At 37.3% G+C, this 16,402-nt stretch overlaps 1 protein-coding gene across 2 annotated transcripts in view; it reads left to right on the top strand.

The window, feature by feature from the left end:
- PDE11A (phosphodiesterase 11A) overlaps nt 1–16,402 on the top strand; it is a 226,632-nt gene that overhangs the window by 105,959 nt on the left and 104,271 nt on the right. For both annotated transcript variants that reach the window (XM_029910560.1, XM_026647595.1), the window contains 3 exons: nt 3,458–3,598; nt 5,879–5,943; nt 12,957–13,092. In XM_029910560.1, coding sequence (XP_029766420.1) covers nt 3,458–3,598; nt 5,879–5,943; nt 12,957–13,092 — 342 coding nt within the window. The remainder of the gene's footprint in view (nt 1–3,457; nt 3,599–5,878; nt 5,944–12,956; nt 13,093–16,402) is intronic.

The raw sequence follows: 16,402 nt of genomic DNA, 5'->3' as shown, positions 1-16,402 counted from the left end.
TGCTTTATGTCCCATTGGGAAGCTAGGAGTCTCCCCTTTCCAATAGCTTAGAGCTCTAGGTTGTAGGTCATGAGGTCTTTATCCCTATACAGATCTGAGTATGGACCAGAGCAGTTTTGGGAGAGAGAGGGAGAAGGAGACATTTTTGTGGCAGTTTTTTTAACAATATGGTGACTGAAGCTGCTCAGGGATTTAGCTATTTGCAATTAATTCTTTAATGCTATCTAAACCTACATAGGAGAGATTGAGGAGGAATTGCCAAGAGCTGTATTTTGCTCTGTGGGACTTTATTAGTAGTAAAAAATCTAGTCTTTAATTTTGAGACTTGAGCTGATGGAAGCCAAATCCTCTGTCATATAAACCTTATTTTCTCTTGAGACTAAACACTGGTGGTGAAGTTTCCCTTTTATAGAGGCATGCTGATATTTCTGATGAAGTTGTGGCACAAAGAAGTAAACAAATAAAATAAAACATTTGAAATCATCAGATCACTCTGAAGGGAAACCCTTAAAGGACTCTGGAGGAAGCCTCATTTTAATCTCCTTAACCAGATGGGTAGTATTAAACAGGAAAATATTACGGTGATTTTTCATGGCTCTTGAATACCTCCTTCCCTCCCCTAAATGCTTCACACTCACTCTTCATTAAAATATGGCAATTTCTGGGGATTGAGCAGTTTAGGGAATTGTCCTGGAGAGACAGATCTTTCCCTTTCTTGATCACTATTTCAACCTCAAGTAAGTATTAACAAAATCCATTGCCATTTGGCAGCTCCATGGTGACCTGCGTTCAGTGATACTCTAGAGTCGCAGGAAGAGCACAGAACAATGGAATGTTGGTTTGTACAGTTGCTATTTTACACACTCATGAGTTATTATTTTAAAATTTATTGGTAGATTATGTTTTCGTGCGTAGTTTACTTTCCTGGAGGCATTCCTTATTATATCCATTTTAAGTTGGCTTAAATTTGGGGCCTGTCATCCCAGTGATTGCTGTATGTATTATCTGAAGAAAAGTTTTGTGGAAGTTGCTTGACAAAATGTACATGGACATTCAAGCAAGCTCATTTTGATATCATCCTGGTTGTCAGTTTGAATTGCTTTATTATTTTTTTAGATGGGATTCAATTAAACTGAAGTAATTAAATTGTCTTGTAAATATAGACCTTAATTTGATTTGGCAATACAGCAAACCCTGAATAAGTCAACATAGAGAAGCTTGTATGATTTAGATTGTAATCTATGTAAATCAAGATTTTCCCCATTTGGACCTAGTTTTCTTATTAGCAGGGCTCAGACTACTAATTTTCTTTTATATATTTAGTGATATGGAGACACTTTAATGCAAGTGCTGTATGCAGTGATACAAAATAATGGTCCAAATTCATCTCTAGTATAACTTCAGCGACTTCGGTTTATTCATAGGTGCTGGAACTAGGAGTTCTGGGGGTGCTGCCACACCTCTTGGCTTGAAGTGGTTTCCATTATATATAGGGTTTACCGTTTGGTTCAAAGCGACAAAGAGTCCTGTGGCACCTTATAGACTAACAGACGTATTGGAGCATAAGCTTTCGTGGGTGAATACCCACTTCGTCAGACGTTTGGTTCAGTAGGTCTCAGCACCCCCACTATAAAAATTGTTCCAACACCCCTGACTGATTTATACTAAAAAGAATTTGGCCCATTATATTTAAAATAGAAAAGGAAACTACATTTAAAAATATTTTCAACTCATGGTTAAGCTGTAAATTTAAATTTGGGCTTTTATCTATCAAATTTACTCTTAAGGTGCAGATATAAGTTAAATAGTAAATGTTGCCTGTGAAGGAAAGAACTATTGTGTTTGTGCCTTTTTTCCCCCCCGACTCATGTAGTATGAGAAAGGCCTGACAGCTTTTTTAAAATTAAAAATATATATCTATATTTTCTGTTTTACAAATGGGTCCCAGAGCTTGGGCTCCAGCCCAAGCCCAGCAGTCTACACAGCAATGAAACAGCCCTGGAGCCCAAGCCCTGTGAGACCAAGTTGGCTGGCATGGGCCAGCTGCGGGTTTTTCATTGCAGTGTAGACATACCTATAGCGTAAGATGCTAATAAGATATTGTCTACACACAATTTGAGCACCAATTTGACTAAATAGCTTTAAAATTGATTTAGTGAAACTAGTGCAGGCCTTTTATATGGAGACTCTTATTTCAGATTAAGAGTGCCCTATTTTGATTTACCTTAAATTGGTAAAGAACTGATTTAAGCAAAATTGTTACAGGAATACGAATATGAAATAATTGCCCAATGAAGGGAGTTACACTGATTTCACTAAATTAGTTTCTAAACTGATATAGTGAAATCAGAGCTCATGCTGTGTGTAGACCACCCTAAGTGCGATCAGAATCTGCCCCTTTGTGAAAGATTTAACATTCTTGTCCCTTCAAATGAGGGCTGAGAAAGTTCCTGCTGCTCTAGTCCCTCCCGCAAAAACAGGGAAGGCAAGGCTGGATATTCCTGATATTTCTAGAAAAAACTAGCAAACACAAAACAAAACACATTTCAGAACTCCTTTGCACATCATAATGAAGAAAAAGAATGCAAATATAAGGGGCTAAATCTCCAGCTAGTGTAAATCAGCACACAGCCACTTCAAGGGAGCTATGCCTACCTGTACCAGCTGAGGATCTGGTCCAATGTTTTTTCCCAGTTTGCAGATCACCTTCAAATACCTCCCTGTCTTCAGTGGAAAATGTTCATGTGGAATGTTTTTGCATGTCTGGTACCTTTTCATTAGATCTTATGTCTATTTTTAATTGAGAAAATGGGTTCATTCTTATTTGTAAAGGTTTATGAAAGTTGATTTTAAACTCAGGATCAGCATGACTATCTAATGTAAAAATATTTACATGTCTTGTCTCTCTAGCCATGTCTCATGTCTTGTGTTTGAAATTGCAATGAACTTTTTAAAATAAATGAGTAAAGTAGGATTATTACAGGTATCATCATAATATTCTAAAACAAATCTTGGTCACCCAACCATAGGTCAGCACATGCGGACGTGTTATGAAAAGACACAGTTTTCCATCCCATCATGAAGCATATTAACCTTAGTAGCTAAATACTCCTACGAAACTTTGAAACTCTCTCTTCTTGTATCCAATCCAAAATCCATTGAAGTGAATGGAAAAAATCCCGTGGACTGCAGTAGAGTTGGATTGTGCCCTATGTAGGGCCAAACTCAGACATCATTATTCAGTTCTTACTCTTTTCTCAAGAAGAACTCTCACTGATTCAGTTGTCACTAAAATCAGTAAGAATTTTGCTTGAATGAAGACATCAGAGGAGTTACTCTAGATTTTCATCAATGTAATGAGATTAGAATCAGACCCAAAGAGTGCACATCTGTACAAGTAAATCATTTAATTGTTGTTTCTACAACCAAAGTAATAATTTCCTGTCCTCTTATGCAGGCTTTGCTGGAGGTAGTTAATGACCTCTTTGAGGAACAGACAGACTTAGAGAAAATTGTTAAGAAAATCATGCATCGAGCCCAGACTCTGTTGAAGTGTGAACGATGCTCAGTGTTACTCCTGGAAGACATTGAATCACCAGTAAGTGGTCCTTCAAATTTTAGAGAAGGTCTAATACATGAGTGGTATAATGTCTGTTTTTATTATGATGAGGCTTTTACATATAAAATGTAAGTACCGTATTGCACAGTGAATGTTTTTCAATATATAGTTCTTATTTTAAGTTATATAGATTTCATATTTATTTTTGTCAAGGCAAAACCACACCATCTGTTTATAGTCCCTTTTGCTCACCTAAAGATATTTACTGTAGTCACGCCAAGTTCTTTACGACTTCAAGAGGAGTGATCCAGTTATAGTTGCCTATTTGTTTTTGTTTGTTTGGGGTTTTTTTTGAGACCCCCGGTCCCTGCGTGATGGTAGCAGCATTTAACTGAGAAGCAAACTGCTATTCTGGTGTGGCTATAAAAACAATTAAGATGGATTAAAAGCATTTGTCTTCTGTTTTCTTTTTCTCCACAATGCAATTGCTCTAAGGAAAAAATCTGTCTTTGTTGTATCATCTTCCTGAAACTCACTGCTAAAATTGTCATTTTTGAAAATATCTTACTGAATTGGTGGTGCTTGAAAGCAGCCTTAATATACAGAACCAGTTCCAGAGAACCATAAACCAGTTATTTAATGTGCATCTTTTAGAACCTAGTTCGTTCTGCATGCATTTCAGCAAATAGTCACTAAATGCCTTTGTAACTATTTTTGTAGTTTTTCATCTTTTATTTTTGTTCAAATGTAAATTCACAAATATTTCCCTGAATCCTTAAGTATTTTCTGTTCAAATAGACAACATTTGGGTTTTTTGTGGGGGAGGGGTGCATGTGTGTGTGAACATTTAATCACATAATCACATAATCATGTTGCTGTTGCCCTGAGGCTACAGCGTTCTACACCTCTATTGCGTCCCTCCTGTCTGGGGGTGCTCCATCTCCATTCTCTCCTGTTCTCTTTTGTCCCATCCACATTTTCCTCTGTGTAGAAAAGTGGGAGAGGGACAGTGGAGCTAGGCTGTGTCCTCTTTGCACACACATCCAGTGGAACAGCACTGGATCTGTTGAATCTGGGGACTTTCATAGCCACAGAGGAGGCAGCAGGACTGGCCCCTACATTCTCTAAACATTTCATTTGACTGGCAGTTTCTGGAATTGTAAGTGGGGTAAGAGTTAAAGATACATGTTTCTTTCTGAGCCCATATGTAAATGTATTATTAATTATTATTGTTATTACTGTGATTCTGGAAAATAGCCTGTTGGATGGGATACATGCCATCGTGTTCTTTCAGGGATGTGAGCTGCAGATAAACTCCTGGCAAACATTCAAATTTGTGTCACTGGAGATGGCATTAATTGTAGCTTGGAACAGCCCATGGTAATACAATGTGGGTATTACTTATAAAAAAGCCATGTTTATCTGAAGTTCATATATCAAGAAAAGATGGTGCAATGGGGAATATTCTGTCCACTTATCAAAGGAATAATGATTCTACTCTAAAGTTATGTTAAAGACCATGAGGTTAACAATATAAAAGTTCTTATCAAGAATTTGATTTCATGCACCATTTCAGCCTGTGCCTTTACAGAATCTCTGCAACACTGACATTTGCAGACTACTGAACATTTCTTTAAGGATGTACGCTGGTTCTTTGTAAGTCTGATAATTGGGCATCTCTGCAAGGTCTGTGAATCATAACTCCAATACACTGGAGGAAATATAAGTCATTGAGGCACCTGGTGCCAGCTGTTTAAAGCCAGAAATATTCTCTATAGGCCATAACATGCCATCAGCTGTTAAGAACAATTCCCTACTGAAATTAACCAATTGATTTAAATGGGAAGTTATACTTAAAAGTTGTTGACACTATCTGGCCACATTACATATATTAGAGGAAGTTCAGTTGGAGTTAATCTGGTCAACTGATGTTGTGTTTCTCCTCTGATTATTTTTGGTTGTTTTACAGATTATTTAGCTGCTTCAGTTATGGGCTGTGATAGAATGAAGAGCTGGTCCTTTGAAGTCATTGGGAGTCTCTCTCTATGCTGTAGCAAAACATTTTAGGAAAAATACTATTTTGGGAAAGAGTATGAAAAAATCAATTGAGTATCTTTATAGTTTGCTTATGTTCTGTATTGCAGTGTAAATTTTGAACATGAATAGTCCACCTGAGGAATGTGCGATTGAACATTCAGTCTAAGATCCCTGGCTAAAAATATAATTAATATATAAAACATTACATTGCTGCTGACTACGTATGTAATTTTTCATGAAAAATCCCAAGTTCAGATAGAATGATTTTTTTTAATATGACAGGTGGTGAAGTTTACAAAATCCTTTGAGTTGCTGTCTCCAAAATGCAGTGCTGATGCTGAGAACAGGTTAGAACTCATCTTCTATGGGAATGGATTGATGGTTATGTCATAGTGATTTACAGATGTTTGCTCTATTAAACCTTAGTATATTTTCTTATGACACACTGGACTGATTTGATTAAAATCAGCCTGATCCTGCACTTTTTATCCGGGCAAAACTCCCATTTATTTCCAAGGGAGTATTGCTTGAATAAGGCTCCACATCTACATACTGCCTTTGTGTCATTGTGCGCTGCTGATGAGCCAGGGAAGATCTGATGTTCCTTTATTGTTCATGAAGAACACTACCCAATTTATAGTGACAGAGATTTTGCTTTGCTTGGTGAGTATCAAAGTAAAAATAATTTAATACTGCTGTATTTTATTTATGGAATGATTTCAGATTTGTGCTTCATTGATTGAATGTAAAATGTTTTACTGCAGTAGTGTCAAAGGGTTGGCCATCAGACTGTTTTTATTTCTGACCCCCGCTGAAAGGGAAAAACATACAAACCTCTTGAAATGCATGATAGTGAGATGGTAAATATGTGTGGCTGAATGCCAACTGGAAACCCTTCTAAATGTATACCAGAATCCAGCCTTACTTTCTAAACTTATCTGTAAACCTGATCTTGATAAAAAATAATTAATAGATTGGAAACAGTAGTGCAAACAGATGTTTTTTGCATAACCAAGGCTACTTTCCAAGTGCCCAGCCCTGCAAAGTACTGAGTGTTCCTTGTGAGTGTTCATTGATCCTCTAAAGGCCCCAAGAAACCAACTGATTGAATGGGAATTCAGAGGTATCATTGAAAGATTAAAGTTGAGTCCTAAAACTGAATCTTATCCCAAAAATTCCATTGAAAGCAGTTTGTACAGATTTTGAAATTTATATTAGGAATATAATATGAATGCTACAAAAAAACCTCAGTTTCTATCCTGCTAACAATAACTTGGCAGGCAGAGTAGAGATATGGTTTGTATACATGCACTCAAAACAATACAAAGTTGCTAAATCTAATTTTATGCCCTACCAGCTTTGACGCTGCCCTTTTAAGAATACACTAAACTAAAATTCACTGTTCTTAATGCTGTACTACTTCACTTCCAAAACTGTAAGGAGAGATCCCACTCATAGCTACCACATTGATTAGAAGCATTATAGGTTAGATAATTATAATGATAGTGCTTAGTACTTTATGAAAAATATTTTATCCATAGATCTCAAAGTGCTTTACAAAAGATGGGTAGTATTATATCATCCTCATTTTATGGTTGGGGAACCTGAGGATCAGAAGGGTTCATGTGGCCTTGCCCAAGGCCACATGAAGTCAGATGCAGAGGCAGGAATGGAATCTAGGTCTCCTAACTCCCATCTGTGCCCTATCCACCATCAGAGAGGGATGGGATAGAAGAAGCAAGGAGTAAAAGGAAAATGAGCAATAAGAAATGAGAATGCTCGGTGTATGAACAGTTCACTCGCTAGTTCATGTGAGAATTATAAATTATTGCTTTTGATCAGGAGCCTTAGAATAGCAATGGCTCTTTTCTAAAACAGTTAATGGGGAGGAAGGGTGTCTGTGTTAAAGCATGGGATCAGGACTCAGGACAAAGGATTCTATTCCTCATTGTGCCTCAGATTTATGTTTTGGCCTAGACAAGTCATTCAGTCCCTTCCACATTTGTATGTGAAGAGGAGCCTGTGCCATGGAAGGAAGGAGTTCCAGCTCTGTGGCAAGCAATCTCATGTCCCAGAGGGTTCCAGTTTTGCAAAGGAACTGAAGATGGGGTAGTGAGCAGGCCAGCCTCCTGACGGTTCTCACCTCAGTTCTTGGTTGTTTTATCTTGCACTGCACTCCCCTTCACACTCTGGGACATCCCATTCAGGGTGGGATTTAGAGGAAGCCACAGTAGAGTTCGCCCTAGATGCATGCTTTGTAGGCGCTGTGCTGGATTGTAGGATTGGGTCCATAATTTGTTGTGTGTCTGTGCCAGTACATAGAGGGTAGCAGAGATTCTTACTTCAAACTTTTGATATAAAATTTCAGAAGTTGCTATAGAATATATTGACACATTTTCTGATGCTGTTGCTTATATATGATTGAGTCAAGAGTAACTTCATTTTAATCTAAGCTATGTGAATGAGCACATGCATGCATGGTATCAGTTTTTTCAACATACATACAGGTCTGTCTCATCTTATGCGGGGGTTCCGTTCCGCAGTTAGCGCGTAAAGCGAAAACCGCGTATAGCCAAAATCCCATTGAGTTCAATGGCGGGCGAAATCGCCTGCACTACAGGTATAGTATTAAAATTGTTGTTTTTCTCTTTTTTGTTTTTTGTTTGTTTTTTGTTTTTGCTGACCGCGCAAAGTTGAAATCGCGCATGTTAAATGCGCATAAGATGCGACAGACCTGTAGTTGTGTATGCCCATGTAGCTCAGATTAGCAAGCCCTGTATCTCTAGTATAAAAAATGTCATTACTTTAATCGTTATTCTGCGTGGAGAGCCAGGCTGGGTTTGCAAAGGTCAGTTCTAGACTGGCAGTTAGCGTGCCACATTTAGATCTGCACTGTAATCCTAGCATACACACACAAATTAGTTGCATTTCAATAGGGAAATAAAGGTTATTTGGGATACAAAACAATGCCCAAAGCCCTTGACATTTGAACATTATTTCCAATGACATTTGCCCTTTTCAGTCTAGATTCTGCAGTTCTTATTCAGGAAAACTCCTACTGATTTAGAATCACTGGGCGTTATGCCTGAATGAAAACTGCAAAATCAGGTGGTTCATCGTGACGTTAGTGAAGATATGTACCATTATCTGAAACTGTAGCAGGGAGCCATGCAGACTGTGAAGTAGGGAAAGTACTAGGCAGAAACTCCACAGTGAAGCAGGGTGGCTCCAGGGATAATATAGCTTTCCAAATTCTAATACATTTCCTTTTTTATTGTTAGAAGAAATGGACTTTTTTACCTTTGTCAACTGTTACTTCCCTAAATATTGCCATGGTGAAACAACCCTGATTATCAGTAAATATTTTCCTTGCTTCATATCTTTTTTTCTCTGCAGTTATTTGCAAAGAAATAGCCTTGGAGACCACGTTTTCTTTGTGTTCATCACCTGTTTGATTTGTCAGTTTCTCACATACTACATTGTTGGTTTCTATTTATGAATAATCACAATGATATATTCACACTCTCATTTCTAACAGTCATTTCATTCTTAAAGTGCAAGTTTTGCTAAATGTTTCTAATTTCCCTCCCCCTTTTAAAAAGTATCAAATTTTCTTTTATTCACATTACTAACACCTTTTTAAAAGTCCTGAAGGCTCAATGCTCATCTGTGCTGAGTTTAGGCTTGATGAAGATGAGATGCAGGGAAGGTGGCTTTAAGACATCTTTTTACTCCTCCTATCCGAGGATCTGAAATGGCTTGTGGCATAATTTAGAGCAGCCAAAGGGCTGCTTAAAGTTACGGGGGCTGTGATAGTCCCATACAATCCCACACTCTCACAGCAGTTTTGTGCACTCAGCCCTGTCCCTGGTACTCCCTCCTCCTATGTGGAGAAAGTGAGGAGCGGGTGGCATAGAGTTTCCTAAGCCAACCCTGCATTACTCAAGAATTTCCCTGTCGGGGGAACCTTGGCTGCCCATTTAGGGCAGCTTCCCATTTGCTTGTGCTGTTGAGTCCGAGGGTTGAGCCTCTTGATTTAAATTTACACCAGAAATAAATACTGAGATTCTTCCTCCTAAAATCTCAGTCGCTTTCTTCATAGAGTATCTGTAAAACATTTGCTGGTGATGTAGACAACATGCTTTTAAAACTTCACCCTGAATTATGTCTAGTTTCTTTAACTTGAAATTGTATGCTGCTTCAAATGCTTGACACCCATAATCCAGTACGGATTTAATCAGCCTCACATATAATAATAATGTCCAGATTTTAATCTTTGCTGTAAGTCTTACAATTCTACCAATTTTATGATGGTTGTTTTTTTTTTTAAAGATACACACCAAGTGCTCTGCATCTGTAATTAGAATTTTACCCTAAAAGGTTCTTTTCCTCTCAGGTCTGTGATGCCCCTGGAATAAATCTTAAATTATTTAACTAAATTTTGTACTTATCTTTGAAATATTAAAGTATCAGTTTAGATTGCTGTCAAAATATTTACTATATAATTTATTTGATTCACTCAAAATTCTTGTCCCAAATGAAAATTGTTAATCTTCTCCTTTTTTCAAAGCATCTCTATTTATAACTTTGCTGAACATTTTTAACATTCCTTTGAAAGAGGCAACTTCTATGAATTACTCTGCAGAAAATTAGCATAGCCAACTAAATCAATCCTCTCTCATTGACTGAGACATCCAGCTGTTTTGATACTGTATTGCCCCAAAATTGCTTGTTATTTCTCAAGGGAACTCGAGTACCTTTGTTCTTTAAAAATGCTTTTTAACCGTTGAAAATTAGACAGTTATCACTTCAAATCTGAGATGACTTGCATTTATTTTGGCATTTATAAATAGCTGCCCATTACCTAGGTCATGATCCTGCTCCCAATGAGTCAGAATGAATTTTGCTATTGACTAGATGAGGAATAGGATCAGATCATTTTAGACTTCTGCAGAGTGGGTGTAAAAGGGTGGTGAATCAGGCCCACGATTCTGATATCCTGTGCCAGTTTTGCTGCCAGTTTTGCAGCCTTTAGGCTAGCTGTGGCAGAGAGTCAACCTTGAAAAGGAATAGCATTTTCCTATTATATGTCTGTAGATTCTCATTGCTTCAACACTCATGTTATCTATTCATGATTCCTTATCCATGTGCCCCACACAACTGAGTTCACAACTGCATATCAATATTACAAAAATGTGACACTCCACAATATAATATTTTCACCATTTCTGCCAGTGCTGAGTGCAAGAAATAATGTCAACACAGAAAATAATAAAAAATACAAAAAAATATTTAATTGATTCCTTTTATTTATTAGACTAATTGAAAAAAAAACCCCTACAGATAATACATTTTTAGTTACCTCACTAAAAGTGATCATTTACAAGTTGCTCTTTTTTGTAAGCAGATTTCTGCACAAAAAGGAGCCTTGAAATAATTCTACTTCCTGATCTGTATATAATTGGAACTCTTTACTGAGAATCATATATAATTAATCACAGTGGGTCAATCACCTCCTCTGCCTGGAAAAAAAAAAACAGTGAAAGGAAGGGTTGGGAAACTGTTGAATTTTCATAAAGGCTAAACTTAAAAGAAATACAAGCATATTAAAGTATGGAAATGCACAGCTAAGGCACCAAACAGTTTTAATTCTGATGTAATTAAAAAAATGTGAAAAATCATCTATTGTATCTTTAAAAATCTGGTTAATCTAATCTGAGACCACAAGCAACAATATTCATCAACTATAATTGTATTATTGCACGGCATCAGTACTGGGCAGAGTTAAGGGCACCCACCTATGTATTTCCAGATCTTAACATGTCTGAATTTCTTTTAAGTTTAACCTTAACTCCAAATTTAATTGCTTTAGAAAGCTTGTTTTGAGGATAATTACAGCATCCCTGTGTTTTTTATCCAAATCATTGATAGGTTCTCTCAAAAATAACTTCATCATATAGTAGTTTTTATCTGGGAACATAAGTAGAATTCCATTAAGTCTCTGATAGACATTTTGCTGTATGGACAAATTGTACCATTTTTCTTAATTTTGTAGAGACCTGATTCTTAAACAATGTATTCTTTAAACAATTTATTTATTCTTTTAAATAATAGAATATGTATGACATGTTCCATAACATTATAAAATAACACTTTCCTTCTGGGAAAATATTCATTTAAAAGAGAAAAGATATACACTTGACACTTCCCAGGATTGAGCCTTTAGTAATTTCCTGGGACTGAGGCTGTGCAAATTTCTCCTTTCTCTGAGCTTTGACACATATTTTACAATACTAGCTGAAGTGAAATTAAGTCAATGTCCTAATAATTAAAAAAAATCTTCAGTGATAGATTTCTTGTTACTATATTAGCTTGCAGTATTTCTCTTGATGGGGGAAAATAGTTGAATAATTTATTGAAAAAACTGACATTCACATTTTTAGCTATATATTGCTTTATTTGTAATTTTGTAGTTGATCCAGATTTCTATTTACATTTGGAATCACATTAATAGTTCTCTTCATGAAGTAAAGGGACCCAGAACCTAAGAAATACAAGGACCAAGATTTTCAAGAGTGACTAGTGATTTTTGGTTGCCTTGAAGGGACCTGATTTTCAGGGAGCTTTGCTCAGCACTTGCTGAAAACCCCTTAAACCCACTTAAGATTTTTCAGGTTGGGTAACAAAAAGTGATGCACCTAAACTAACTGGTTGTTTTTTAAAGTATCATCCAGAGTGTTTAATGAATTTACAATTTCTGATAACCAGTGACTCGATCCTGCAACCCTCTCACTCACATGAACAGGGCTTACATGAGTAATCCTGTTGAAGACAGTGGGTGAAATCCTGGCTCTATGGAAGTCAGTGGTAGTTTTGCCAGTAACTTCAGTGGGGCAAGGATTTTACCCAATGAGACTATTTATGCAAGTGATGGTTTCTGGAATTAGAAAAGGGCTTACAGGAGAGGGCCCTGGTATAACTGCTCTTTCACCATGTTCAAGACTAGGGGCTTGTCTAAACAAACACTTAACTTGCGGCAGGAGGGGATTCAAAGCAGGGTAGATCAAGGTGCATGACGGAACTTTGAGCGTTTGGCAGCAGCGTGCACATGATCACTTACTGCGGGGTAAGCTAATGCGATAGATTCAAACCCAGTTTGGTGTGAACAAAGTGTTAATTTAGAAAAGTCCAGACATTTCTGAGTTAGATGTTCTGATAGTTGCCTATTATTCTGTGGTTGCTGTCATTTAGCAGTTTGTTATAGCTATAGATAATTCTGATGTTAAAATGACTATACATGGTGGGCTTTCAAGCAACATTGATTGTATTCTTTTCTTCCCTTGCTGTACCTTTATGATAGTTTCAAAGACAGTATGGAGAAATCATCATCTTATTCTGACTGGCTAATAAATAATAGCATTGCTGAGCTAGTAGCTTCCACGGGTCTTCCAGTGAACATCAGTGATGCATATCAGGATCCTCGCTTTGATGCTGAAGTAAGATTTCTTAAAAATTTAAATACACTGTCATATTTTTGCAGTTCAGAATAATAAAAGTCAAGCAAGTCCAAATGAATATAACACGTAAGAACATTTGTTCTGAATTATCTTTTTCTATCCAGTATGTCCTCTATTTGTCCTTTCAGCAGCAGCATGCCTTGAAGCTCTTGACAGAAAGATAGCAAAGGCAGTTTTATCTAGGGATACAGCACTGTTCCTACTTATACTTATAGGCAATTACTTCACCTTCTGTGCCTTATTTTTCCAATCAGTAAACTGGGGATAATGATGCCTTCCTTTAGAAAGTGCTTTGAGATCTATGAAAGCTAATTATTGTTGAAAATTCTACCATTGATAGTTCTTTATGTTCCCCATTAGCAGAATCATAGTTGGTAGTTATCGGAGATATTGGGACTATACACTGAATGTAAACAGGAGCTGCAGTAATATGATCTCAAAAGACAAATGGGTTTTGTGGTCCTACTTAGCAAACCAATGTTATTCCAGTATGTTTTTACAAATAAAATATACACAGTGGGCTAATTTTTTTCCTCTTAGATACTTGCATGCAACTTCCAGTGAAGCCAATGGGAGTTGTATATGCATATCCCAGAGCACAGTTTCACCTGCTGGGGTTGGGGAACAGGCAGCAAACACCACTTTTGACAGAATTTGTCAGCACTGGGTTACTTTCCTAAGTTTGACAGGACCCAAGAACCAAACTGTCCCCTGAATGGGTTATTCCTGCTTACTGGACTGGGAATCCTAGGAGTTTTGACTCACAGAGTTTCACAATGATCAAACCCTCCTTTCTGGGCAGACAGGAGATTTTGTCCCCCTATGGAATTCATGGGGGTTTGGCCCACAAACTCTCCTGAGAGCCCACAGAGATGAGGGCCATCCAAACAGTGTTCTTGGGCTTCTGCACTACTTCCCAGCCCCATTGGCCTCCTAAGCAAAGCAGTGTTTCTACAGGAGCTGTTCCGATGCTCTCAAACCTCATTCAGGGATGAGGGAACTGACATAAATAAATGCCTGCGGGGTGGGGATTAATTAATACTAAGATCCCTCATGGAACTGGTAGTGGGAATAGCAGCTTACCTCCTGGCCTGGTCAAAGGCCAGTCCCTGCAAAACAGCCACAGAGGTCAACAGGGTCAGTGCTTCCCACTTCTGCTCTATCCCACTCAGACTAGCTGCTTTTTGCATGCTTTCACTGGCAGAGAAATGGGCAGGCATTATCTGTGTGCAGATTGTTTCTGAGGACCAAGCCCTATCTGTACTGGGGGAGGGATAAGCCCCTGTACATCCCTTGGGAACAATGAGCTATCAACTCCCTGGCTCTAATTTTTTCAAAAATGCCTGAACACCCACAATTCTAATGGAAGTCAATTGGAGCTGCAAGTGCCTAGCATCTCTGAAAATCATGCCTCAGTTTCCACAACTCACAAATCATAACTCAGTTTTCACTCCATGTAGGGAATGCTTCGGCTCGGAGTTTTCTTGTTATTGGTTGAGTTGCAATATAGAAACTCCTTTTCTGCTATATACTCACGTAGGATTCTGACAATGTCAGATTTGGAATATTTCAAGTTATCATTCCAGTCTCAGCTTAAATTTAAACAACTGGGTCACAGTGAGCTATGGACAGAGAGGCAAATTCCACCCTGAATTGTATCCCTTGCACCACCATTACTTTAGTGGATTTGCCTTGGGGATGGCCAATGGGTTTAGAGTAAATCAGTGCATAATTCTAGCCAGTGAGCCTCTTAAACTACATTACTACAATGAGCACACTTTCAAAGAACCTTCCATTTTGACAGTTTCCATTGGTTCCAGTGGTACTCCCCATTTCATGTATAGGGAAGAGCTGTCAAACCAGCAGAATCTGCCAAAACAGAAAAGTACTTAAAGTGTGCACCCGCTGCACTAGTTTATGGGAAACTATGCTATTCAGAATTTCAGAAAGTACAATTAAGGCTTGGGGAATATTTCCTGTCAAAGAGATATACTGAAGTAGAACACGTCATATTCTTGATGTCTCTGCAGTCATACTTTTAATATGCCATGCTCTGATTAATAATGCAGCCATCTCATATTTGTTTCAAACTTACTTAAAGTCTATGCCAGTAAGAGATACTGACTAACATATAGGAGAAGAATTATGCGAATTACCAAATATAAAGGGCAATAATTATTTTCTGTTGGTATTGTCATAAAAATTTATTACAACTGGCATTGTGAATTAAACAATGATTTCTGGAGACAATCAAGTGTATTAAAAAAAAAAGGACACCATCACTCCTTATTACTAAAATAAAACATGCTTTTGTATTTGTAATCACATATTCTATTCTTCTGTCTCTACTACTGTTATAAAAATTCTCTTTCCTCCACACTAATTTTTATTTTTAAATGAAATTCTGATGCTTCATTGTCAAATCACTTTCACTGAACATTTAGTACTGAGGTATTTTCATTAAGCTTAGTTTAAGATCTACATCAAGATCTGCAAAAAAACAGACAATAAATAAAATCTAGCAGTTCTGCCCCCCCCCCCCCCCTGAAAAGCTGCATTATATTGAAATGGGCCTTACGAAGCTCCATCTTATAGAATTTTACAACATGGAACAAAAAGAATATATGTAACTTATATTTGATTTCTATCTAAATGCATATGTTTTAGATCTTGCACATGTGAGATTATATATTGACTCACATACTAGTATGAACTAATACAAAAAGGAGGCCGTTTTTATATATTACATTCCATATACTTATGTTACATTTTTTAAAATAACATGCTACCTGGGAATATTAAACAAGTTGTCCACAAGGTGATCACTTTCAATTTTAATTACCCCACCACAGGGGTTCTGGAACAATTTGTATAGTGGGGGTGCTCAGAGCCATTGAACCAAACTGTAAACCCTGTATATGATGGAAACCACTTCAAGCCAGGGGTGTGGCAGCATCCCAGCACCCCTAGTTCCAGCACCTATGCACCACCACTATTTTGAAAGGGAAAAAAAATCACAATTTTGGAGAATAATATATCAACAATATAGAAAAAAAAGTTAAAAACAGAAAATGCTATTGGGACCAAATTCAGCATTGGTGTAAGTGTTCATCTCAGTTGAGTTCAACTGAATTGTGCTAGGCTGGCCCAGTTATATAAATTTGTACTCAAACATACAGCCTTCTGCATCTTGATGGTATTTCTAGCCTAATGTTTTTCCTAAATTTTTTTGTATTTTACAAGAAGTAAATGGAAGAATATGGTTAGGTAACTGGTAAAACATGACAAT

This window comes from Terrapene carolina, unplaced genomic scaffold (genome assembly GCF_002925995.2).
Source record: "Terrapene carolina triunguis isolate 2854851 unplaced genomic scaffold, T_m_triunguis-2.0 Scaffold62, whole genome shotgun sequence".
Classification (NCBI taxonomy): Eukaryota; Metazoa; Chordata; order Testudines; family Emydidae; genus Terrapene; species Terrapene triunguis.
The sequence above is the reverse complement of the archived record's forward strand: the minus strand, read 5'-3'. Positions and strand labels throughout refer to the sequence as shown.